General features: G+C 41.4%; 5 protein-coding genes across 5 annotated transcripts; 4 read left to right on the plus strand and 1 right to left on the minus strand. All coding sequences in view use genetic code 11, as the record gives it.

The window, feature by feature from the left end:
- Positions 1 to 1,310: 1,310 nt before the first annotated feature.
- On the plus strand, positions 1,311 to 6,034 carry EGR_09343 (hypothetical protein; the record flags this gene model as incomplete). Its single annotated transcript, XM_024498592.1, has 11 exons — positions 1,311 to 1,356; positions 1,389 to 1,436; positions 1,471 to 1,585; positions 1,619 to 1,930; positions 2,002 to 2,231; positions 2,309 to 2,407; positions 2,541 to 2,783; positions 2,847 to 3,131; positions 3,213 to 3,317; positions 3,552 to 3,794; positions 5,850 to 6,034. 11 exons carry the CDS (start codon positions 1,311 to 1,313, stop codon positions 6,032 to 6,034), a joined length of 1,911 nt encoding a protein of 636 aa, XP_024346973.1.
- Positions 6,035 to 8,425: 2,391 nt separating this feature from the next.
- EGR_09344 (hypothetical protein) lies at positions 8,426 to 12,418 on the plus strand (the record flags this gene model as incomplete). Its single annotated transcript, XM_024498593.1, has 3 exons — positions 8,426 to 9,164; positions 9,802 to 10,197; positions 12,237 to 12,418. The coding sequence occupies 3 exons, from the start codon at positions 8,426 to 8,428 to the stop codon at positions 12,416 to 12,418; spliced, it is 1,317 nt and encodes a 438-aa protein (XP_024346974.1).
- Positions 12,419 to 15,937: 3,519 nt separating this feature from the next.
- On the plus strand, positions 15,938 to 16,351 carry EGR_09345 (hypothetical protein; the record flags this gene model as incomplete). Its single annotated transcript, XM_024498594.1, has 1 exon — positions 15,938 to 16,351. The coding sequence occupies one exon, from the start codon at positions 15,938 to 15,940 to the stop codon at positions 16,349 to 16,351; it is 414 nt and encodes a 137-aa protein (XP_024346975.1).
- A 2,139-nt stretch (positions 16,352 to 18,490) lies between these two features.
- On the plus strand, positions 18,491 to 22,566 carry EGR_09346 (E3 ubiquitin-protein ligase KCMF1; the record flags this gene model as incomplete). Its single annotated transcript, XM_024498595.1, has 5 exons — positions 18,491 to 18,506; positions 20,397 to 20,975; positions 21,048 to 21,262; positions 21,542 to 21,828; positions 22,443 to 22,566. The coding sequence occupies 5 exons, from the start codon at positions 18,491 to 18,493 to the stop codon at positions 22,564 to 22,566; spliced, it is 1,221 nt and encodes a 406-aa protein (XP_024346976.1).
- Positions 22,567 to 22,814: 248 nt separating this feature from the next.
- EGR_09347 (Zinc finger HIT domain-containing protein 3) lies at positions 22,815 to 23,723 on the minus strand (the record flags this gene model as incomplete). Its single annotated transcript, XM_024498596.1, has 5 exons — positions 22,815 to 22,993; positions 23,042 to 23,113; positions 23,149 to 23,234; positions 23,267 to 23,367; positions 23,628 to 23,723. 5 exons carry the CDS (start codon positions 23,721 to 23,723, stop codon positions 22,815 to 22,817), a joined length of 534 nt encoding a protein of 177 aa, XP_024346977.1.
- Between the last annotated feature and the right edge of the window lie 1,991 nt (positions 23,724 to 25,714).

Genomic DNA, 25,714 nt, shown 5'->3' on the forward strand with positions numbered 1-25,714 from the left:
AGTGCTAGCAAAGGCAAAAAACTTTTTCTGTAAATAAATAGGTGGTTTATTTGCGAGTTAGAAGCGTGTATTAATGTAATTTGAAGCAGGACAGTCAACGTTTCCAATAGCGTGATAGAGAAGTTGAGAAAAATCTGGGCACCAACAACTATGTTGGGTCACCAACACGCAAAAAATGCTACCAAGTCATAGAATGTCTATGTAGAGGCTCCAAATTACAGGAATCAAAAGAAAATTCATTAGGATTGTAACATGTCAGTCATGTAGAAAACCAGTGCTTTTTCTGCGAAACAACCATCAGTCTTGGCTAACGTGCTGATGTGTGCGTAAATCAAGGAATTATAAAACAATTTTGTCATACCGTTTGAAAACATCAAGATAGTCCAAAAAAGTACATCTGGTCAGCAAAATTGCGTAAGTACAATTATGAAAGACATCCGCAATTACAGCAACTCAAAAGCAGTCGCAAAGAACTAATAAACCCCGTGTAGTACTAGAATAACAAGAACCCCCAGTCAGATTAAAACACTGAATTACTTGATACATTTGTAAACTATTTGTTATGTAGGATTCAGAGCAAAGCCTTCTAAAACTACTAAAGCAGCTCCCATACACAATAAAATTAACACAACAATATTTTATCAAATACGCCTAAATCAAACCAGGATTAGACTAGTTTAATGTGGAATATATCTTATGGACAAACAAGCAAGCATAACACCTAGAAACCAAGCCTAATTCTTCTCAATCAACAAAGGACTGATTTGAGAACAAATGGAAGTCTCCAGTTAAAAACAGGAGAAGTTTCGAAAGACTCAAAAGGATCACGATGCAAATTCCGCAAGAAAAACAATTGGCTTTGCGCTATACGGCAAAACTACAGAAATGGACAATAATGCAGTCTTACAGAAGACGATAGGTTAAGATGGATCGACGTGAAGCTTGATAGCAAAAATATTACTATGCTCGAAGGCGGGGAAACCTAGAAGCACATCAGGATACTAGAGTGTATCATTAGGATAGATAATAAAATCAAACCTTTTAATAAAATCTACAAAAGTAAAAAAATTGCCATAAAGCTAGGCAAAATGGACAAAGTCCAACCTTACTGAGCATTGGTTAGATATTGCCTAAATCAAATAGCTGCTCTTAATAACTATAACAACCAGAGGTTAAAACTAAGCTTAAATACGCAAAAAAAGAATTTATTTACTTTAATCTTATATAAATGATGTAAATTAATTTTTGCATTTACTTAAATAAGAGTTGCTTGTCTCCCACATGGCGCGTCTTATGATCAGAGTGAAAACATGTTGGGTGCCCCGAGGAACCCTCCTAGAGTCGTTACGGTTAGAGGTATAATAAGTCAGAAAATAACGCTTTTTTAGTTAATAAAGCATCTGGTTTGCGAAACACTTATGTTGAAGCAAAGAAGCGTGAGTTATATACTGTCTTTTGACGTTTTTGCAGATCGGAAGGATAATTGCAAATGGAAGGTTAAGATCAAAGGAGGGAAAAAGACAATGGAATCATACACCATAAATGACCCCAGTGGCAATCCTACGTGGGATTTTGAGGCCACTGTGTATGTTGCGAAGTGTAACTAATACTCCCTTAGTGAAATTGTAGATATTAGTCAACCTGTGGTTATAAAAGTCACTGATTCTGATGATCATCATGTTGGTCAGGTTGTTATACCGCTTGTCCAAATTCCTCCTCGGCCGGCTGGCCCTTCTGCAAAGCCGGCGACATCCGCCAATCTTCGAGTCGCGGAGTTGGAACCCACTAAAAAGGTTTCGGAAGTTTATGGATCTCTCTATTACTGGATATGGGCAGAGTCATATTATGACGATTTTGGTCCTGAAAAAAGCTCAGGGACCTCTATTATAGGCTCCAATCGGATTCGTCGTAGTGCTTCAAGATTATCTTCGTAAGCTTGGGTACTTGCGATTACTGTCCACTTTTGGGTTTAAATTCATTTGGGTTACATTCTTTACTTAGTCACCTCCATCGGCATCGGGATAAGGATGACGGAGCCTCGGTGGCTGAAAGCTCATTAAGCATGTACTCTACTGCAAGTGGGAAGAAGAAACATTGGTATCAAAAGAATCCCATTAAGCATATCCAAGATAAACACAGGAGTGGTGCGGCACATCTGGGTAGTAAACACGGTAGCGAACTCGGTTATAGTATGTCCCAATCAATGAACTCCCTATTCCCTTCTGAGAATGGTAATCCAATTCCTTTCTTTCTTTCAAATATATTTTACTTTTCAGTTGGTGGTTTATTAACACCTTTAACGCTTTAGATGGTAGCATTCTTGGTGGCCGCTCGGGTAATGGGAGCTACATTTCTGCAGGTAGCAATGCTGTACTGACAGATGTGGATTCCGAAATGCCGACAGCTGGTACAGTTTTTTTACCCATTCTTCCACTGTAATTGAATTTTCTGACCTAAATATTGAAGCATTTCTGCGTCTCTAGAAGACCCCTTTCCGCGAGTTGGAAGTAGCCATCTTATGGCTCGACCTCCTTCTTTAGCCCGCAAAATAGCCAATAATCCAGATACGGCCCTGAAACGACCAACTATTCCTTCTGAGCGTCCAAAGCGGCGTAGTGAATATGAGACTCCTTTGAAACAGACAGAAAAGACTCCATCTCCTGCTTCCTCGGACGAGGGCGATGATATTCAAACTCAACCGCCTTCTGCTTTGGAAGCGCCTTTGTCAACCCAGGAACCACCCAGTCTTCTCTTTATCTCTCCATCCACTGGATCCCTAAATTGTAGGTTTTAGTTATCCTTATCAGTGAAAGAATTTCTCTTCCTAATATCGATATCTTGTCTAGCTGAAACCGAAGTCCGTGTGTATGGTAAGAATCTGAGTCCCTCAATAATGCGGCACGCCGTTCTTCTTGTTGATGATTACACCGTTGCCAACTACAATTGGAGCGTTAGCGAAGGTTCGTGGACCGAGGAGCCACGCGCAACTCACAGGCTGACTCTGAAAGTCCCTCCCAAGAAGGATGCCTCAGACAGTAATGAGGTTTGGATTGATGTGGAGACAATGGGTCATGGTCGATTACGATGTCCCACACCTTTCGTCTACCATGTGTCTGAGAAACCACCAAAAGGTGGGTTCACTTTTTATTTACTTAGCTTTATTATCGGGGTTTAGTTCACTTTGATCGCTATTCCTATCCTTCCTTATTTAGAGAAACAACCGTCTTCGAACTTACTAGAGTCGGGCTTCATTCGCAACTCCAGCATCCGTCTCTCCGACAATCGTGCCAGACGCAGTGTCAGGAGACCAGCGGAAAGTAAGTGTGGTGAGTCATCGTAATAGTCGAACGTAGCTACTGATCGGTACTCACACTTTGTAAGTGCTTGATTAGCACTTTCATTTCTGGCCAGACAGAGATTTTACCTCAAAGCATACTACTCAAACCAAATACAAGTATCTAAAAATAAAAGCTTTTTACTGATATATGAATGCATTAAGAAGGCCAGCAGAGAATTACTTTTTTCACAAGTACTACTCTCATTAACTTTAGCAACGCCCCTGAAAGCAACTAGTCCGCTGACAACCGAGAAGAGTGGATTCGCTCGGAATTCCAGTATTCGTCTCTCGGACACAAGGGTGCGTCGTAGTATGCGAGGCGCAAAACCACCACCACCAACTCTACCATCGTTCAACGAGATTCCAAGTGGTGCTGGAACTCGTTCCTCCGGTCTTGGATCAGAGGATTCGTTCAGTGAAACTACCGCCCCTGGTGCTACAATTTGTTCAATTGATGGTAGGATTAGTATCTTAGTTTAATGCGTTTTTTTTTTAACTCCATTTCCTTGTGTTTTACAATAATCCCCAATTAACACTATTCAAAATCTAAACAGAAGTCATTGAGATTGAGTTTCCATGCATAATTCGAAAAATTTTGGCAAAAGCTCGCAATCCGTTTTCTGATGCACGTTGACAAGACTTTGGCGTAGATGCTAGTGTAGATTTTGCCTGAATTACGCCAATAGATGAATAGAAAAAATAATCTCAAAGCCATAAGCAGTCGTGTGTCAACTCTGATGAAGCACGTTTTGAAGGCTTTATTATTACATACTGATGTCGTAGCTTATATGTTTTAATAATGGATATTCTGATATAAGATGAAGGTTCTAAACATCGGCATGGTTCACTAGTTACCATTAATTTTCAAAAGAAAGACAGTAGATATATATTCTGGCCTAGTGTATGAAGAGCACGGCTGATGGATTGACATTATCCCTTGTAATTAAAACTGCAGGCGGTTTAACTCCTTCATAACAGTAAATAGTTAAAAACTCCTTTATGGCACTACATAGTTGAACAGACTTTCCGTCTTTAGAGTTTTTTTTTTAAGATTCCCCAGTTTTGAATCTGTAAAAATGATGCTTTCGACAATTTGTATGGCTCGATTAATCAGGATCACAAAGGTAGTTTGGTTTTATGACTGATGGACGCGTTTTATAAGCTCTATTTATGGAGCACTTGAAGAAGGTCAAAGTCAATATGAGGGTGTTGTTGATGACTGAATAAGTGCCGAAGAGTTTTCAATTGCGTTTCGTAGCTCTCAGCCAGTGGATTTGTGGAATTTCGGGGGTTAAGACAATAAACGCAATTACTTTTGAATCGACTGTGGGACTAAATTAGTGTAATTGACTGAACAGCTAAAACATGTAAAGCAATTGTCCGGGTGACCAAGAGATCGTCTTAGCACCAGGACGTATGGTTTAATTGTGACCGCCCTTTGCTCTGTTGTGGTAAAGACAGTTCTTCACTTTTGTTTTCTTTGTGTCATTCACTTAATTTCTACTCGTGTATGCACTCAAACCGTGAGTGGTCACGTGCAAACCTCACGTGATAGTTTCAAAGCCTTCAAATTCATACGTACATTAACACCCTCCTTAGCAACGCAACATTGCACAATAACAAATTAGGTGAAATGGTTGGACACTGGGTATGTTAGTAAAGCAAAAATTTTTCTTGTCACTTTGTAATCCTAATCATCGTATTGCCAAGGGGTGAGGCGGTAATTTTGGCATTTAATATCTATCAAAGCAGTAACTGCTCTAGTAAACATCTCATTTTATTGTCTAAACTCAACGTAGTCAACTCTCAATGAGGTCCAATGTGTTACTGTTAATTAACCATTTGATTACCAGAAACCCGATAATGAGTCTCCGGTCGGATTGTTCGCTCCCTTTTATGCGATTAACTCCTCTCTCGGTCATCGGCTCAAATCAAATTAGCCATAATTGAGAGATATTAGCCGAATAAATATCTCATGGTGAATTTTGAATACGAAGGCATTTTTTGTGGCCTTTCTTTTTGCTCTTTTTCCTGAAGGCCAGTACTTTCATGGGGATTTTTCTTAACCTCTACGTTTGGGAGTCTACGGTCTTGGTCTTTCCTCTTTGATCATCTCTATTCATTGAGTATTGTGAGGATATAGTGGCATTAATTAGGACGCATATTCAGTTTAATGAATTCAGAGACGGGTAAAGATTAGTGTCAATAACCTATCCTTCAAGCGTCTCATCTGCTGGATGGCATAATTGGAGGAAATTAAGCCAATAGTTCAAACACTCCATGTTTGCTTCATTGCTTCGCAACTCTTTTTATGCAGCCTTTTCGATCTGTGCCTCAGGTTTCTGTTCTACATCATGGTCCTAAAGGGTAGACTTAATTTTGAGTTGGTGAGATTGCACATTCACTTAGCCAATGCCCGATTTTGCATGTAATAGCGGGTAGATTGTGGTGATTTGATCACTGAGTCGATTTACATACTTGCGTGAGTGAGTGCCTCTTGTGTTTCTTTTAGAGATGCACATAGACTCGCTAGCCGACGCTGAAGAGGTGATTGCTAAACTAAGGGTCGAGGTATCTGGTTTGACCACCGAGTTATCCCGCAAGGCGGCGGATGTTGATCGCGTCAGCGCGCACCTCTGCCGTCTGCGAATGCGCCTTCTAGAAGACGGCATGTTTAAGTACCTTGAGAGGGTCTAGCCACTCCCACGCATGCATACATTCTTCTTCCATCCATTCAATCAATCATCCTTCAATAATTCCAGTCACTCTCCTATCGAAAGAGATTTACCCTCTGTGCATTAAGAAATTTATTAAAAGGCTGTGACCTCATCAATTTTGTGGGTTATTTTTTATGGGGACAACATTCTGATATTATGGGCGGATTTTTTATGGAAGATTGATTGATTCAGCCCACCTGTTGACGATATCACATGATCCTATTTCACATGTGAAATTGATAGTAGCTGACATACAATTTTAGGGTAGAGTAATAAAAGCGCTGACCTTAAACAAATATTTATGGCAATTTACTTCACGCGAGACTCCCCTTTCACTACTACCATTACTATCACCATCACTGTCAGTCCTTGCGTAAAGCAACCCCTCTAAGCGGCTTCATTGGCAGTATGCTAATTTGTGCTCGCTCACACAGACAATGGGGGTGACCGATTCATCACTGGAATTGACAAGTTTAAATCACTTGCCCTGGAAAAAAGGGAACTAGCTTTTGTGTAACTATAGCGGTACCCCAGGTACGTTATGTGCATTACCACTAAACTTGGTGAATGCCAAATGCCCCTGTATCGCGTGATTTTCTTGCCTCCTAAGTGATCCACCCTAGGTTAGTCAGGATACATGCCATGCACCATGCGTGTGCTTTGGAAATGCAAATTTTCCTGTACCGTGGTAACGCGATTGCAGGAAATTTTCACTTGGATTGAGGCGTTTATGCAAAAAGACCATTTTTGGGTACAAATCAGGCGTAAGGGAAGAATCCAACTTCCATGTCAAATGTGCTATTGTAAATTATGCTGCATGAAAGAATGACAAGTATCCAATCGTGGAGTGCTTGACTAAGACGGCAAACGCATCCAAATGAATCGAAGTTGATTGACACTCTACCTCAAAGGTTATGTTAGCTCACAGCCCAATAATTCCAGAGCAGTACCAAAGCGCACAGATGAAGGGCGTATTTCAATTTTCGACGTCAAGGTCGTTAATTTTTATGAAGGGTATGGCTTGAGGCAAATTTTGCAGCATTTTTTACTACACAAACCCCCACTGAGGGCTAAGTAGGTAATCTTGGGGTTTTTGAAGTAAGTCAACTGACGCGGTTGACATCACAGGTTTGTAAATACCCAGCCAGTTAAAATTTAACCAAATGGCCGTCACGATTTCTGCATAATTCTGCACAGTTTAAAGATGTGCTCAACAGAGGGTTATCAAGATTTTCTCGTGAATTGGAATACACACAAGAAGGAATTTGTTAGACAAAAATTTTTTGACTTTGTTTTCTTGGATTGATTTGAGTTGTGCAATTTAATGCAATACCGGTGGGATCGGTGATGCCTCACTTGTGTTTGCCCGCTTAGTACTTCTTTTAAATCCTGTAATTTGTCAACAAACCTAGTTTGCGAAATGCTCGATCAGTGTGATTGCTTTGTTTCAGGGCACTTCTTTATATTCATCTGCAGGCCTTTCAATGCTGTGCTGTGAAATTAGGGGAAGAGAGGGGAAATGCTTTCAGTCGCACGTATAATATCTCCCAAGAAATGTTCCTTCTAAAAATTGATTTCAAAATTTACCTACTATAAATCATTCAAGGGGTGTTTTTAGTTCTTTCCTAATGGGTGGCTCAAGTTAACAAAGGTTAGCCTTTCCAGTAGTTGCCATGGCTGCAGTTGCGTGAATGTCTATGCCACCAAAAGAAGACAGGGCAAATATACGCCAGCAACCACGAATAGAATTCTGCATAAATAGTCTCATTATTGGATGAATATGGTTCTTAAATTCGTACGTTTACCACTTTTGAAGTGTTTTTGCAATCCTATCACATGCTCAGTTAGTTTTGAACTCGCACAAGTACCCTGTTGTCATGGTTTCAGCTACTGCATAAACCCTCTACCTTGATAACAAGTTTATGTTCTCAGTTTGTGCTCTGCATACGTAGTTATGCCTAATTTGTACCCATAAATTGGTATTTCCAAAAGGATTTCTGCCCTTTTGTCATTGCTAGTAAGTGGGAATAATTGCCGATATTCTATCACACTTGATTGAGGTAGCTTTTATAGAAAAAGTGTCAAAAAGTGCATGTCATTATTACATCTATCCAATTAAATTTATTCTATGGCACAATCACCTGGTTTTGAAGTGCATTGCTGCTCAAAACCGCTTAGCCATCAAGAAGTTTTTTTCTATCATGTAGAGTTAAATCCACCTCAAGAAAGGACGAAAGTGACACTTCCAACGATATTGAAAAGCAAAAATGATCATAGCCTTAGAACAGTTCCTGATAAAAAAACACTGGAGGTCTCTTCCGATTTCGATGATAACTCTTCACCGCAACTGCAACCGTCACCAAGTAGTGGCATGAAAGACGATAATGAGACTAAGGGAGCAAGATCACCTATTCCCGTATTGACGGAACACCAGAAATCCCAGTCGCCAGGTTCTACAGTCATCAAGTCACCACTCGAAAGCGATTTTTATTCTGCAGCTAAGATAGAAGAGAAAAAACCAAAAACATCAAGTCCAACATCCATTGAGCCGAAAGCGTCACCACCTAGATCTCGATCTCCAAGTCCTGTGGTTACTGGACTGTACTACGAAGACGACTTCTACTTATCGACTTTAAAAGAGGTTGAGAAGCCTCGAACGCCAAGCCTGGTAATTACTCAAACCCAGAAATCGCGATCTCCAAGTCCCATTGCCATCAAACCCCAAAATGGAAGCGAATACCAGGCCTCACCATTTAAAGAGTCTTCGAATGCTGGGAGCGTTGTGGACTCTACTCACGTTACGTCGAGGTACCATAGTGACGAAGAATCATCAAGATCGTCAAGTCCAGCTGAGATCAACACGAAGAAGCGTCCGGATCCCATTGGAGGCATTGTGACTGTGCCAAGTCAACAATATGATGAGGAGAAAGCGAAGACTGTTCTCAGGGAGGGAGAAGAAGCGACTTTAGAAAGTGGTGATTCTACGGACTACAGTTTGGATTCTGCATGTGGTGATAGTCTTCTACCGACCATGGATGAGAATTCCTATTTGCGTTCACAAGTTCATCCACGATTTGTTTTAATGGAGCCATCAAAAGGATCAACTGTTGGTAGGTTAAAGCAATCATAGAGTCGTCCTTTACTTTATTCCCATCAGGAAATGGATTTGCACTATATTTTTAAAAATATTTCGTTTGTTTTTTAATCAAAAGGTGTCCATGTTTTTTGCTTGTGTTCACCATTGTCAGGTTCCTCTAAGTAATGGTTTCAAACGATTTGTAGGGAAATTTCAGGCTTTTATCTATGAAAGGCGTCTATGATCTTCATCAAGTTCTTTCTTTTACCTTCAAAATTTATTTTAAAAAGCACTTTCTTGCTCTGCAATAAAACTTAAGGGTAGTGACGGATATTCTTTTCCACATATCTCAACAGTACCCACTTTCCCCCACAGTTTTTCATCTCTAAGGAAAAAGAAACTTAAAATCACGAGGAGCCTGGCAGAGTCACATGGAGTCATATAAATTTATGATCCATCCATGCTATCCACAAATATTTCCCAATAAACAAAAAGTTGGTGTGAATAATTGCAAAAGCTAAGCCGGCTGTCTTCTTACTCATTCGTTTTACCCTTAAAATTTACAAGAAAAAGGAATGTTATGGAAGTGGATGAGTGGTAGATCAACGGAAATCAGTGTAAAGGTTTAGCATAATGACCAATTGAGGCACGATACTTCTGCATTTGAATAGGCGATTACGAAGTATGCCTCTACGGCGTACATCTCGACAAGGCGGTGATGCTCCACGCTCAGGTCTTCATTGATGTCTACAACGTGCCAAAGGAGAATTGGCGAGTGGTGCCTGGTCAATGGCCATCACTGGCACCAGACGCTACCCACTGTCTCCTGATTCGAGTTCCACCCATGCCACCCGGTGAGGCGTGGATTGAGGTGGAGACTTTGAACGACGGTCGTTTGCAATGTCCACGACCTTTCGTATTCACCGATAACTTCTTGATGAAACATTCGATGCGCGGAATGGGTGGTCAAGTCGATGCGGCGTCTCCACCAACTATACGCAAACCAGCATCGTCATTTGCGGATTTTGAGCTCTCACCCAAGGAGAAGGTTGCCAAACTGCATGCTAGTAGGTCGATGTGGATTTGAAATTCTTGCCAAGAATGAGACGCGATAATCATCAAAATTAACTAGTAAATAAATGAAGGGCAAGTTCCATCATTTCTTAAAATGAGAGGTTCTACCAACTCTGATCCATCGAATCCTTACACCACAAATAAGTTCTCTTTTATCACAACAGGTGGAAAAACTTGCAAAACTGTCGCTCTCAACCTCGCATGAGGAGGCGTGTAGCGATAGTTGAAGGCGTTAGGTCTTTCCTCTGTGGATATTTGATTATCCAGCACCTTATTATTGCTTTCTTTCGGACCAAATTATTTTTTGTACAGTTTAAAGGTAGATAGTGGACCTTCCACCGTTGACATCGCCATAAGTACTCTTGTCAATGTCCAACAATGCAATTTTAACCGCGATTTTTTTACCCAAACTCTCATGACTACTTAAATCCATTTTTGATCGTGGTCTAATGTTGAAACTGAAAGACATTTCATATTGAGTATGTACTTTATGTCTGAGATTCTTAATGGTTTCGTGGCAAAAGTATGGAAGAAAATTATTTTGGGCGTTTTTTGGGCAAGTAAAGATCAGTCTTCGAATTTTTTATTTTTCCTCCTACTACCGGTTTCAGACCCTTCGATCGAAAAGAGTGTTTTTATTGCGTTGTATGGGGAGATTTACAAATTATCAAAGCCTTGTCAACTAAGAGATACACTTAAACAAATCATGAGAGGAATTTTGAGAGTCGAAAATTTATTTAGAAATTTCTTGCGGTTTATTGTTAAGCCACTCACTCCTGATTGTCTTCCATGTCTTCCAAATGCTTTTGGCTAGGTTTTATAACGTCGCTTAAAACGACGATTTGGGAACAGATTACATTTAAAATGAGATTACTTTTTGGTAACCTCTTATCCTCAAGGTTGCGCCGAGGGTCATCATTACAGTGAACATGGGTTTGGCTTCTTCGTTACCTCTTAAATAATGTCCAACAGCTCCTTAAGTTTTGAGCAAATGTTATTGAACTAGATTTTACACCTAACGAGTGATAAGATGGTAATTCAGTCTTGAAGTACCTCGAGTTAAATTTTATTGCCAAGTTTTAAGGAGTGCAGTCAAATTTGGATTTTTCAACACACACCAGCTGTGCAACATTCGAGCTAAATTATCAATGTCTAGGAGGACTATGACGTCATGACCACTGCCTCATGTTGCTAGGGTGGCGACCGAATCGTGGGAAAGGGGAGGCTAAAAAGACCACCATAGTAACTTGAGGCGGATTTGTCTGTGTGAACTTTTGTGATCGAGCAAGCAACCTGCCTACTGCCGTTTCTCATTGAAGAAAACTCAATAGTCTGTTTTTTTTGAAGAGACTCAGCTCAATGGATTTTAATTTGATCTCCGTGAATGTGAATGCCAGAAATTTGAGGCTAAAAGTTTTTCCAATGGAAATTCTAATCGGGTCATCAACACCTCAAGGTCAAACCACAGCCTCCATCCTATTGGTTTACTGAATGGAGGCCCACTGTTTTAAGTAAGCCAGGGTATTCAGTCTGAAGTTAGTACACAGGGCATTGTTTTATCACCTTTCCATGGGCTTGGTTTTTATTTTTTTGAGTCATGTGTTTGCATAGCAACATTATATCGTAACATAAACGCTACCCTTTACGGCAAAAAGTTATGCCGTTAGGAAACCGAGAAAATGAACAGGTAGTCATTTAAGCCAGGAAGCGGGAGCAAAAAAATGCAGAATTTGGACATTATCCTTGATGGCAGAAAATCCATTAAAACAAAGCGCAAACTGTGCCACTTTTTGACCTGTATAATTTAATTCACTCATTGGTAATTGTCAAAATCACTGATGTGGAAGGTGCGATCAGTTTTACACCAATTATCAAACGAAACGTATCGGAGTTTAATATGAACTGGGTTGTCAAAATCATTTCTGCAATCCTAAGTCGCATTTCTCTTAAAGTGCCTCTTCGCTTAGGCGCTAAAAAATTGTACGCCGAAATTTACAGGTAGCACTACCATTTCAAGTTTTTTTGCCTTTAGAAAATAATAAAGACATAGACTCCGCAAGGCTGGAGATTTCGAAACTATACAATGAAATAATGCATCTGAAAGTGGAGTTGCAAGCTAAATCGGCTGATGAAGTGCGTGTTGCGCGTGAGCTCTGCATTCTGCAAAACCGTCTGTTGGAGGATGGCCATCTGAAGTACCTTGAAAGAGACTAAATTTGTAACATTCCTATGACAATACCTGTGATCTTTCACCACCGTGATTTTTCAACTTTTTTTTCACTTCTAATGCTTTCATTCTTATCACAACTTGTTTCTGTGATTAAATAAGATTCCATCAGTTGCTGTATTTTTTGCATCGAGGACGTTGGGCGCTAAAAGAGACTAAGGGTTTGAGATGGATGGATTTAGGCAGAGACTAGTAGTTCTTGGGAAGAATAAATGCGCCTCAATAGGTGGAACTTTAGTGGGTCACTAAAATATCGTCATTTTAGACAAGATTTATTGTAGCTCCCTATGTCATATCAGCACGGAAGGAGGTTTGCTAATAGCGTGCAGAAGAAATGGCTACAGATCCATGCCACTGGGCGTGCCTGAAAGCCCAGAAAGCGTTCCCATTTCAAGTGTCCAGAAGGTTTCATTATTGTAACCAATTCCCGGATATTCTATAAGAACGCGTTCTCTATCAGTCCCTCTTGATTGGTGGACATCACGTATAGATGGACTCCAAGTATGCCAATCGTCACCATGGCCCCAAGGCTAATCAAATATTAGAAAAACGCGAGACTGGGAAACCACTCCTTTCGGCAGCTTTTGCACACACACACACACCGTGTTCCCCACCCCCTCCCTACCCATACGCGTCGGGAAGTAGAGGCATCTGCCTTTGTCTAAGGTACCTGTGTAAGGATTTTAATTCCAAGAACAAACAATACTCCCACAACATCTCCACTAGCTGAATGGAATCCAAATGGACTGATAGTGGACCGGAGAGCGCTGAAATGTGAACAAAGTGGGAAGGAGGAATTGGCGTGGAATGACTGCCGTTGCTGCCTCGCAGACGCTTCTAAAGCACCGACCACGTTGGACCGACCGACGTGGAAGGTTGATCAAGGGGGTGGGGAGGGTTGCAAACGCGATTGAAAAGAGCAGGGAGCTATGTAGCGAGCTGATGATTTGTTAAACTGTGTGTTTAACCCCACGAGCATTAAATGTTCCTCCTCCAAGTCATGTTAAAACCCCCCAGCAGTTAGTGTTTTGTATTCGGATATGAACGTATATATCCAAGTGTGGACAGGGACTAGATGAAGGAGCCTGACGACTGACACCCGTAGCTGGACTGATCAAAGTTGTGAAACGCAAAGGAAACGGACACTTGTGACGAAGCGGTTTTACTGCTAAATAGGCAAGACTCTGGCGTATCTGCAACTTTTAAAAGGATCCTGGCGCTATACATTCAAGGTTTAGTCAAGTCATTACTCGATGGCACCGTGTTTCCTCCCTGACGCTAAAGAAAATCCACTGTATTTCAATTAACCACTAGTTGCAGCAAACAACATCCTCATTTACCTTCCGTCTAGAAAATGGTTTGAAACAATCCTAAGTCCTAATCACCGCTGTTGAAAAGTTGAAAACAAGGCAGAGCGTTCTAAATTTCGGCATTTAATTCTGCTGCCAAGCTAGCACACTGCTGATGCTAAGCACCCAGATGATGAAAGGGAGAGGAGCGAGGTGCCTGTTGGGATTTCTTTAAATAGGTGCACAGAAGCAGGGAGATATGGAAGAAGATTGTAGAGTAAAACCGGTTTTTTGGTAAAGCAGCACATAAAATGAAATTCGGTTTGTGATCGAGATGAAATTTTGTTGTAATTAGTGTAGCAATTCGGTAATTTGCTCAGTTGACTGTGTTTATCTACGCAGACACCTCAATTTCTGCAGGTGGAGCTCCCACTTCCACTCCCCTAGTGAGTGGTATGTTCGCTAACACATACCACGGCTCAGCTGCGGTAGGCTTATAATTGCGAGAAATTCAAAAACTTTAAAAAAGGCTCTAATAGGAACTAGATAAGTTCATGCAGACTTTCCGTAGAAAATTTAAGTAAATGAAGAAAGCTTCTTCAAGTATGTTGCATTTTACATAAACACCATTAAAAATCATCGCTTGAAGAAATGTAAGGAAGGGAATTTGCGAGGTGAGGCATTATCATTACCTCTTTCACCATGAAGTGGATATTCTCACAAGGATTAGTTTTGCTGGAAGGGTCTGAATTAATCGCCTTTCCATCTAATCATAATCTGGTAATGCATGTGGCCTGCGCTCATTTGCTTGGTAGTCTCAGCCACGTCTTTTCCTTCCCACTTGACGCGCTTCTAGACCGATCGTTCCGTCAACATTCATGCTAAACACAATTTACTACTGGGTCTTGACAATAGCGACGCTAAAGTCTTTAGGTGCTGCCACACCACTCGTCACCGCATTTAAATTAGTCTATGCAACCATGCTGCTCTTTAAATGCTACTCAAAGGACTTGTCTCAATGGGAAGCTTCAGGAGCATTTAAACTTGTCAAAATGGGTTTGTAAGACGGACGTGGTCAAGTCACCTCTACTATAGCCAATCAGCATTTTATGATATGGGGATGAGATCAAAACATGGGAAAGGTAGTTAGGGTCAAAGTAGCTGGAGAGTGATGACTTGATGGAATGACGCAGATTTATTTATTCTCTATAATATATTCACCTGAATCGTTCCAAGTATCTAGCGGATACCTGCAAGGGTGATGGAGCCACCAAAGTCAGATTTTCCGCGAAAGTGGGCGAATTTATCTGATATTTTGTGAAGAATTCCCGCCTTGTCAAATGAGTTTCTCATAAATTTGATAAAAAACTGCCAACTAAACTCCTCTTCTTTTATTCCTTTTTGAAGCCATCAACAACATTTTCTCAGATGTGAACCAACTTGATCGACAGATACTGCTCTGCGTTCAAGCGGACAAAATTCTTTAATTCGATTACTTTCGTTTATCTCGAGATTGTGAAGTAAAACAATATACACTAGCATAAAATTCTCTCTGGTGAATAAAGTCAACTTAAAATACATAAAGCGTCATGCAGTGCATTTCCCAATTTGAAATACTTTAAATCCCAACATCGCACAAGCTACTTACAACGACATTTAAGTAGTGAAAATCTACAGCTTTCAACAAATAAATATTGAGAAACTGATGAGAAGTAAAAAGGTTATTCAGTGCCTTGCATGCACACCATTTATGCCAGACCAAATAATTTTAAATTTCAGATAAAATAATTATGGGATCCATTTTAAAACTAACCGAAACATTTCCGACTGAAAAGGAAGGCTTCGAAAAGGTGATAAGTCGACATTGGTTTGACTTGTCGTGTCTCATGGCATGATTCAACATTATAAGAGTAGCGGCAGCACCTATGCACGCATTTTTAAACATCACCAATTCGTTAGTAGTGGAGCACGAGAAAATAAAAGTTTAAGGTGACAAGTGTCTTGGCCAGAACACATGATTCCATTGAGAATAAGTCGGAGTGAAATGAAGACGTCTGCAATTGTACACGCGACACAAAGAAAAGTGTGCGTGTGTGTGTCCACACGTGCATTTCAGCAGTTAAAAAGCACTTTTCATCACTGTGAGTTGGTCCACGGATGCAGTAATAATTTCACTTGTCTGCTTGACTGACGGACTGACTGCAAGGTGGGTAAATCATGTCTGTTTGCATTAGAGTCCTGCATGCAATCTACGCTCTATTCTGCATCACCTGTACTACGGCAATTTACAACCTCAGACAATTCAAATATCTGAATGTCTACCGTGCCGTGTTCAGCCTTATTGCATCTGCCGTAGCTATTGTCTTTGGCGTTATAATAACAAAAAGATACCTCTACTGGATCCTTATTCCAATCTTTGTGGACGCCGGACTGATTCTCTTTAACATGGCCACAATGAAGCCGACACGTCCCCTGGATCAAGATGACTGGGTGAGTGTTGCCCTAGTGATTGGTGGACTGTTGCATTATTGCCTGGGCTTGGTGGAGCTTATCTACACGTCGATGGAACAGAGGAACGATGAAGAAGACAGCGAGTGCTCAGATGCTAGTGTAGTTTCTGTCCTCCCTTAGTACTCGTGGATCGTGATAAAATAAAGTAAATATTTGTTCCTACTGGCTTGTGATGTTATTTAAATTTTTCAGATTTTTTGTCTCTTGTATTTGAAACACCTGAGCTCTGTTTTATTTTCTAAACTCGCGTGAATGCAGATCTTAAAGGTTTCGTTAAGAAGGCCTGTTGGATAGAAAAAGGACTTTGTTGATAGTTAACTCCTTCATGTATATTTATTCTAAATTTTAAACCTCCAACAACCCGGGCTGACTGAAAATGACCCAGCAGAACGTTACGAGGGATACACTTTAATAAGATTCAGCAAGAAAAGCGTTGATTCATAGTTACCATTTAAATTGGGGGTGAATAGTTGGGTATTTCAGGCTGTGCAGAATGCACCTTTATTCTGTGGCATGACTTTTGGGTAAGGATAGTAGCCACCCAGGCCTTCTCGTATAGTGACTTCAGCGAAGATTATGGGCGCTGTGAAAAGGCAGCAGTAGGCGCACCCGATTCAAAAGGATGCCAAATCTACTTCCTACCACTGAATGCCGTGACTTAATAGCACAGAAGCCGTTGAAGTTGTCTGAGTTTGTTTGTTATACGAATAGGCAATACTACCGCCACCTCTCCACTAGCTAAATGGAATCCAGATAGACAGATTACATGTGCTTGGAGAGCGATAAAATGGGAAAATAGTGGCAGGGAGGAATAAATGTGTAACATTAGCTACGCGAAACTCATTAAAGTCTTATACTTTATTTAATGACTTTGCCTTTAGTCCAATCATTGTGAGCATAGCGATTGGAACATAAATTGCTCGCATTGTGGACTATCATTTTGTCCTGGTCTCGGTCTTGCACCTCCACTTTCCAGTGCAGTTATCCCTCAAATATCACGTCACTGTCGATAGAGTGGAATAGCGGAGATGGGTCAGCGAAGTTGGGAGAAAGTGGCTTCTACATGGAGAATCAAAGCACTGTTTTCACTGCTTAGTTTTTGGTTTTAAAAGTGCCGACTACATTGTGCTTGCCCAAGTGGGATGTTGACCCAAGGAGAGTTGTGGATGAGGTTGAAAAAAAGGAGGGTGCTAAGTAGTAATGTGATGTTGTGGTCGACTGCGTGTGGAACCACGAGAATATTTGTGCCTCCGCAGGCTGGGATTCTACCGTACAGCTGTATCAGTAGACTCACATTCCTCTGCCCGTAAATGATATATGTTCCACATCATTTGAGTCTACTACGACTTCAGCGAAGGCATGCAAGTTTTCACAACTGTGCATGCTGCCAAAAAAATAGTAAACAAATTTAAGATATAAGCCCAAAATCCACTATAAACTGAAGAGGTTTCCTAGAGCAATTGGTCATTAAGATCTTTTGCATGTTTGTTTTTTAGTTGATTGAAGTCGCAGTCCTCACTTGGTGAGGACTTGGTGAGGTAAATTGACCATTTCCTAAAATTAACGGTTATAATCGATTCGAAAGGTACATACTTCAGTGCTAAATTGAGGCTGACATTTAGATTCGCACTTTTTTAGAAAAAGGTAGTTTTCAGTCCCCTTATTAGGAGTCAGTGTTGACTGGATTACGCTCATCGACAACGCACGGTGGCGAACTCACAAGGTGGAGCGAAGAAAGCATGTAATGTAACATTACTGTGTAATACGATAGTGGCTTATCCCTCGGTTCTGGTGAGGCTCCACTTTTGTACTTTGAATCAGCTCCCTTGTACCTCGCTGGGTGGGCTGGCCTTTTGGGCCATGCCAATAGTCCAGACACCTTCTCCGTGCTGAATACATATGTTCCGCCCGAGTATTGTGTCTTCTTTCGTCTTCAGGTAGTCTCGGGACGCTACAACTGGCTACGAAAAATGATTGATTCAAAAATACGATAGCAGCATCAAACCAAAACCAAGCAGTTTTTATTTTGACAAGATAAAGGTAACGAATATCTGGATACATTTTTTGTGATCTTCTGAGCCTCCTTGGAGCAGGAGGACTTACAATATATTTCAGCAGCAAATTTGCTCGTTTAAAATTTATCTTTTTTTTGCTTAAAATCGTAACACCAATGAGCCAGAAATTAACGCAATTTTAGCGACAAAATGTTTGGGTAGATTGAATTCGTTGGCGGTTGGATATTATTTGACTGTTTCGTCGATGTCTAGGCACGAAGGTGTGTGTCGTTATTCATGACTTTTAACCAGAGGTTTTTCGATGTTTTACATTAGCTTCACTGGTCTCGTAACTTTCTGCAATACGTCCTTGCCGGGTGGTTGTGTGTATCTGGACTACGTCTCTTCTTAGACAGTCCGTGTGGTGATCTTTCGACCATGTTGGTTTGTAGAAAACACTTGCCCAAGTAGCTCAGATATTTTATCATTGGGCTCGTTTTATCTCACATGCTTTGGGTTGACTAACTTCACTCCCTTTGGTGAATGTAGAAATTTGTATGCACCTTCTGATCAACCACCAATTCAAACTGGAGGTGTTCTTTCCCCTTTTTAGTGGTTTTCGTCATAGATCATGCCTTCTTTTTAACTTAGTTCGAAGTTATGCCCTTCAGCTGCTTATTGTGTGTTGTTTACCGTCTGATTGTCGAATGTTAATCTGGCTCTCCCTTACAAATTGAAATGCTTTCTAGGCTCATAAAGCTTAATAAATCCCCAAGACAATTTGAGATACCTTTTATCATACTTAGCTGTTGACCCCACAAATGGTGTTCTCTTCTTTGTTGTAATTTGAGGCCTTTGGAAATTGATGCACTAACTTTTTAGCCCCCATCAATCTTATTCCTGTTTAGTAACTTAAGTTACTTCTAACATCTTATCTGTTTTCACTCAGTCTTTTGAATTGAAAGTCCTTTGTCCAATTGTAAAAGTTGTACTTCTGACTCATGGTATCCCTACTCTATTATTTTCAATCATCAATCCCATTTTTTTCAGTTTTGCGAGCTTTTATTCACATGGGAATCTTTTTGATCTAGTAGTTTCTTCTGAATATGATTATTCTCCAACTCCATCCGAAGGTATTTCTGCTATTCAGTTGCTGATTTGGTAGACTAAGTTGTCGCGCTCTCTTGTTCATATTTTGATAGTGATGGTTTTCCTTTTCATTTTCGTAAAATCTCTTGGGTTTTTTCGCCATAGTTGAAGACCTTATTCAGCGAGCAGGTTTCTTTTCCGCTGTTCATTCATTAATACCACAAATAATGCTCTCTTTTAGTTTATGCTTGGACCCAGTGCTGCTTCTGGTATCGCTTATTTTAGTGTGTCTATCCTTATTTATACCCACCACTTTTTGCTGTTTTCGACCTTTTATTATTTCTTGAGTTTTTAAATCCAGTAATCTTACTAACAATTGCAGAGTCTTCGTATGCGTTGGAAGGTATTTATTCTGCCTATCATTCGCTAGTTTCGTAAACTGTGTCTCCATTCCCTTTTTGCTTGAGATAGTTTCTATATTTTTGAATCGCTTGATTTTCATACTTATGCTCAGTTATCTATCTTTGTTCATATTTGTCAACTTTAGTGATGCTCAAATTTATGTTAACTTTTTGAAATCCCTTAAATTCTTCCAGTAGTCGACGAGTATCGAATTCGACCTGCAGGTATCTGTTTCGCAATTAAACGCTCTGATCTCCCTTCTTTTCATTTTCATGTTCCGCCAAATTCGTGACATCTCTTTTGTAGATGGACCGTTTGCATTTCTAATCACAGGTGCCTTTCTGTCATTAAATAATTAATTCCAGAAAATACGTCCCGGCTTTCTTCCTGCTTGTGTCGAGTATTATTCTTAAATCGCTCGCCTTGTGATATTTGGTATATGCTCGGCTAGTTATATTCAACCGTTTTACTCCTACTTATGCTGACCGTATTGAATCAATTATTCCATGTAGATAAGGGGTATATGCCCTTAAAATCAGGTATTCCTTCTGCTGTTGATTTGTCATTTTCACAGACTAAGCTCTCATCTTCAGTTTGCTGGAGTCGTCTTTTTTAATTGCTTTGTAATGTTCATGTATCATTTGTAGACGATTTTTTTATCCAAATTCACTTTTTTGCAGGTGTTAAATGTGACGCTTGTGAGGCAAACGCTTTTCGACTCCGTCGGTACAAATGCCTCCGTTGTGTTGACTTTGATCTCTGTGGTCCATGCTACGATCGGCGTGCGGAGGCACTTTCGCACCGAAGGAATCACCCAATGCAATGCCTCATCCTCGAGTCGGATCGCAAAATTTTTTTCCCAAATACTGTTAGTCACTATCTTTTGCGCAATTTGGTTTATGCCTCTTGTTTTACTCGAATTTCTTCCTGTTTAAAGAAGTCTAACGAAATGCCGAGGAGTTACATCTGTCCCATCTGTGGGGCTCTGGGATTCAAGGCTGTCGATCTGGGAGCTCATGTTCATGCCAAACACAGCAATTCTCGTATGGGTGTTCTCTGTCCCCTTTGTATTTACCCTCCTCCCGGTAATCCTCCTGGTGGCAGGGGTAGCAATCCCAACAGGGTACACAACTGCTTCTCCACCCACCTTAGTGAGGTTCACCGCCTCAAAGCACCCACGAGTGGTGCACCTACCGCCATTTCCTCTAATTCTTCGTCTTCGGCCGCCATTGAAACCTTTTTGACTAGAGACCCCAATCGTCAGTGCTCATGGGAATGTGGTGCCTCAATGCGGAAGGTGTTTCATTTATACTCTTTTTTCTTCCTCACAGACTTTTACGAACCTACGAAAGCCAAACAACAAGCGTCTGCTCAGAGGAGCCGTGGCAGATCTTCACTAAGCGCCGATGAACAAGAGTTATTCGACCTTGTTTCAGCCTCCTCCACGGACCCTATGGGCCGAGGTTTGCACTTCCGTCTACAACGTAATCTCTCTTCATCTACTTCAGGTCAGGTTTCACACTCTGAGCTGGTTGCTAGCTCAAAGGTGAGTATCTTTTAAAAAAGCTAGCGTTATTTTTAAACACATGCGAAATCGTTTTTGGACCGAATTTGCAATTTTGAAACACCCACAATCAGACTTAGTGAGTATATATCTCACGTTTAAAATCCCATTTTCCGTATCTAAGGCTCCATTTATCTGGAATGCCAACTTAAAGCTTTGTCTATCACGCATTAAAGCCGTGCTTCTTACTGTTCGTTGTGATTTTGGGAGAAGAGTTGGAGACTTGGTTTGAAGGCTCATTTTCGGTACATTGGTTAGCAGGTAATTGAGAGACAGGCCGATACCATCCGACGGGAGGCAGGGGATGAAGTCTCCGAACCCACACCACAAATAACTTCTCAACCCACCAAAAACATCAATAACAGCAGCAATAATGAAGGTGACGAGAATAATGGAAACTCTGAGCCGCTTGAGCCCGCAACTTCGTCGGCGACAGCTGATACAGGCACGGCAGTTGAGGAGGTCCAGGGAGGTAGCGTTGTCGTGCCAGCTGAAGCTACTTCTTCTCTTGTCTCTTACGGTGCTGCTGCTGCAATAGTCGACTGCCGGTAAGTTTAATACTGAGAAAAGCCTCAGCCTTCGAGCATGTTGAGCGCATTTCATCATTGCTGAATTTCGTGAGCTCAATTACCCCGAAGTGGTAGGATACGTGATCATTGACTGCTAATCCCCACGATCCAGGGGTTTAGTTATGCTATTCGTGAGTTGGTTGCTGCAATTATTTTGTATTGCCTTATTGTCGACTGCTAGCATTGTCTGCGCACCTACCGCCGAAATCCAGTCACCAAGTGCACGACTCAATGCGTCACATTGACTTCTTTATCTTATCAGTGAACGTAGAATGCGAACATCCCGCCGGTAAGCTATAAAACCAACTTTTTCTGTTCGTACGAGTGTGCTATCTGCTCGTGAGAATTAGACTCACCGACCTCTTGATTGAGTTTAACTACCGCCAGCCTCCGCTCCTATTTGGGTGCAAGGAAATGAATTTTGATGCTTTTGTCGCCAAGCTGTTTCGCTTCATCAGTTGTCGCGTCACACACGGTTTGAGCGTATCCGAGCTATATTGTTGACGACAGTTCCTTCTGTTCAGATGTACTGTCTGTTCACAGGTGGAGTATTGCCTCCATACGCTGATTTCCGATCATTTTGCCTCCTCTAGGCTGTTTGAAGCAGCGAGGAAGAAGTGCGATCCCGTCTGGCTTTCATTTGTGCACGAGTTGATCTGGGACAGTCTGCATATTGCCGGTCTTTCATTGACGCCAAGTGAGGGTGAGAAAAAGTGAAAAATTAGCCAAACCAAACTACCGATTCGTTGTCTTTCTCAGGAAGACTACCTCTTTCCCACTCTTTCCGCTCCTTCGCCTCACCCTCATGAACACGACTAGCCCATTTCTTCACCATCCTTCTGTGCATTCGTTATTACATTTTGTGGCACGTTGCTTAGTAACGTCTCTGCTATTCTTTCCCGTCTCATCTCTTCTTCCTACGAAGGCTTCCAAAGCAGCAAGAATATGGTGATTTATATCTGATTTTATTCTCGTGCCTCTTCTTGGTTAATGAGGCGCAGACATTCATCAGCGAATTCCACGAAGAGAGGTTCTTTCATAGCTTTTTCAATGGCTTTTGCGGGATGGCGAGAGTTGTCGAGGTTGACTAAATAATCCCGCAGATGTCGGTTTGAAAGGAGCTCCTTGAGACGTTCGGATGTGCCTAGTCACCAATTTAGTTATCAGTCAAATAGCCGATGAATTAACCTACGAAGTTTTTCGAGGAGTCGGGTAGGGATGTAGTCGGAGCAGTCGTCACCCAGATCAAGGGGTACAAGTGGTACTGAATCGAAGGTAACTGGGTGGAGGCCAGCTTACTCTCTGTCTCGAGTTGCTCTTCCGTTTTTTCTCCGTGTGGTTGTACGCAGACGCTTTTGTGCGCCTTGTAGCAATTAAGGGAGCAGCTAAATGCAATTTTTGAAAAATAAAATACTACTTTTTTAGCAGACAAGAAGGGCACTTGTATTTCCATGCAGCGGATTTGCAGACCTCGCAGGATTTATTCCCTGATAAGTCATTCATAGCCGAAGCGTATGGCTTTAGTAAAAAAGGATTTGCGTGTAAAAGAATACAAGAACGGAAGTAAGAAACAAAATAAACACCATTCCGAAAAAACAGGCTAAATGGTAGCTGAATTGGGATAGCAGATCTTAGATAAAAACGGAAATTTCAGCTAAAGATGTGAGCCAAACCGTAGAGCTATGCCCCGTATCATCATTCGGATCGTAAAGGAAGTGACAAATAGTTTCTAAAAAACAAGGAGCTGGGAGACATTTCTGGCATGATTTGGACCCTACCTTACGTGCGACGATAAGTGCAGGCACACTACTAACAGCGGAGGCCGCTAATTCAAATAGAGCGGACCACGACCAATACAGATAGGGAGCTGCCATATGTGCTCTGCATGGGTAGGCCACCGAAAAAAGATAGGCAGGATTTCAGCTTTTTAAAAAATCGGAATTACAAGTCAATTTTCAATTCTGTAACAATTAACTAAGTAGGTTTAAGGTGTCAATTAATAATATGCTAGCAACTAAAACAAAGGATCCGATGTAACCAAGACATGTGGCCCATAAATACTGTCTGACTAAATTAAAAGTGTTTTGGCAAATGATCGTGTAACTCGTTTTTGAAATACTATATTTTAATACTCAGATTGTTTAAAATGCCCCCTTAGGCTGAGATGCGTGCAATCAACTCTAACCTCGTGATGGAAGCGTCGTTAGAACTCTTCAATGCAAGTAATAGTTCAGTATCTGGACCACTTTTATACTTGTACTGATTCCCGATAACTGTGGCTAGTAAACGTGTTCCTACCTGTTTGTTCAAACGGTACACTCCATGAACGCGGTACACTAGTTGCCGGGTCCCCCGAATCTCCTTTTAAAGTCAAGATTAACTTTGAAGAATGGCTCGGAACCGCAAAATTCAACGTCTCTCTCTGTCCTTAAAGCCAGCATTGGCCATCATCCTCTTTACCTTCCACTAAGATTTGTTTCAGACCGTTGTAAGCGCCGATATTACCCACGACGCTGACTTCGGATGATGCTGCGACACCTTAACTCATCATTGATCAAGAAAATCAGTTCTCAGCCAGAGACTTTTTTGCTATCAAAAAGGTGGCGAGGACGACATGGAGTACGCCAGAAATCTCCAATTTCCAGCAGATCGCGCTTTCCTAGGCTCGTCTCCAAACAGGTTCGTTGACGGGATAACCGTCCATTCCAGACACGGAGTCTGACCACTCATTATGGTTGAGAAACTGCGGCATAAAGACCAGTTCGCAATCAAGAGGCGCTAGGAACTCTGTACGACCTCGCTTTACGAGATGCCCAACAAATGGTAAAAATCAGCACCACATCATGTTCCTTCGTGCTGTGGCCCAAGTTCAGGTGAGCCTTCCTTTCACCGACTCTATTTGCTCCCAAACGGCATCCATACATTTATGCGAGTCCCAAGTAAATATGGATATCCATTCAGTTTCCTTCTCGACTCAAGCCCAGCTAAATCAATAGCGAATTCTCCGGTTTTCCTCACTCTGTAGTAAGGCTAAGGTCTCTTTTCCTTCTACAAGACTACGTTCAGCAGAAAAGAAACCTGGACAACGGACCTTATTATATGCTCAGAACCGGCTTGAGTCGTGATACTTGGTGCTGCTTTTTTATGTCACGCCAAAGACGCCCTAAATTTTGCGCAGGGAGCCTTTTTTACCCATTAAAGCCCTGAAACCAAAGCAGATGTTGCACTACTGGAAGGAGACGCAAATGACATTTGCAGCGCCCTCCTTGAACCGGGACAAACAGGTATCGCGAAGCATACGATAAATACCGGCAAAGCTAGCCCCATTTGGCAACCACTTCTATCTACGCCACCCCTCCTGCTTGAAGTAAATCGTCCCTTCGAAGAGATGAATCGAGTCGAGATCACGAAAGCATCAAAGTCCCCATGAGCCTCTGCGATTGCGCTGGTAAAGAAAACCAAAAAGTGAGGACATGGCCAATACCAACAAACTAGACAGAATCAAGTGTAGCGGGTTCCTCGTTTGTCTCTTCCCCTCTGTACTTCAAGCTCAAAACGAACAGGTTGATTCGATTAATGCGTTTTTAAGTCAGAGTTGACGGGAGTCAGTACAAGTCTGGGAGAGTCTGGATAATGAAATCTTCGCCTTGGGGAATTCTGACGACTTTCATGAGGTTAGCTGATTGCCCGATTCTCATTTAAGGCGCAACTTTTAACCTAATTATTGCAATCTTACCCCATTCAAATCTCCGCCCATTCATTGACTAAAATTGATCCTCCTTTTCTTCGATCTTAATGTACTGGAGCATTTACCTTCCATTGATGCTACACTCAATAAGTATCATCACTTCACAGTTTTCGCTTT

Source organism: Echinococcus granulosus (assembly GCF_000524195.1).
Source record: "Echinococcus granulosus chromosome Unknown EG_S00144, whole genome shotgun sequence".
NCBI lineage: Eukaryota > Metazoa > Platyhelminthes > Cestoda > Cyclophyllidea > Taeniidae > Echinococcus > Echinococcus granulosus.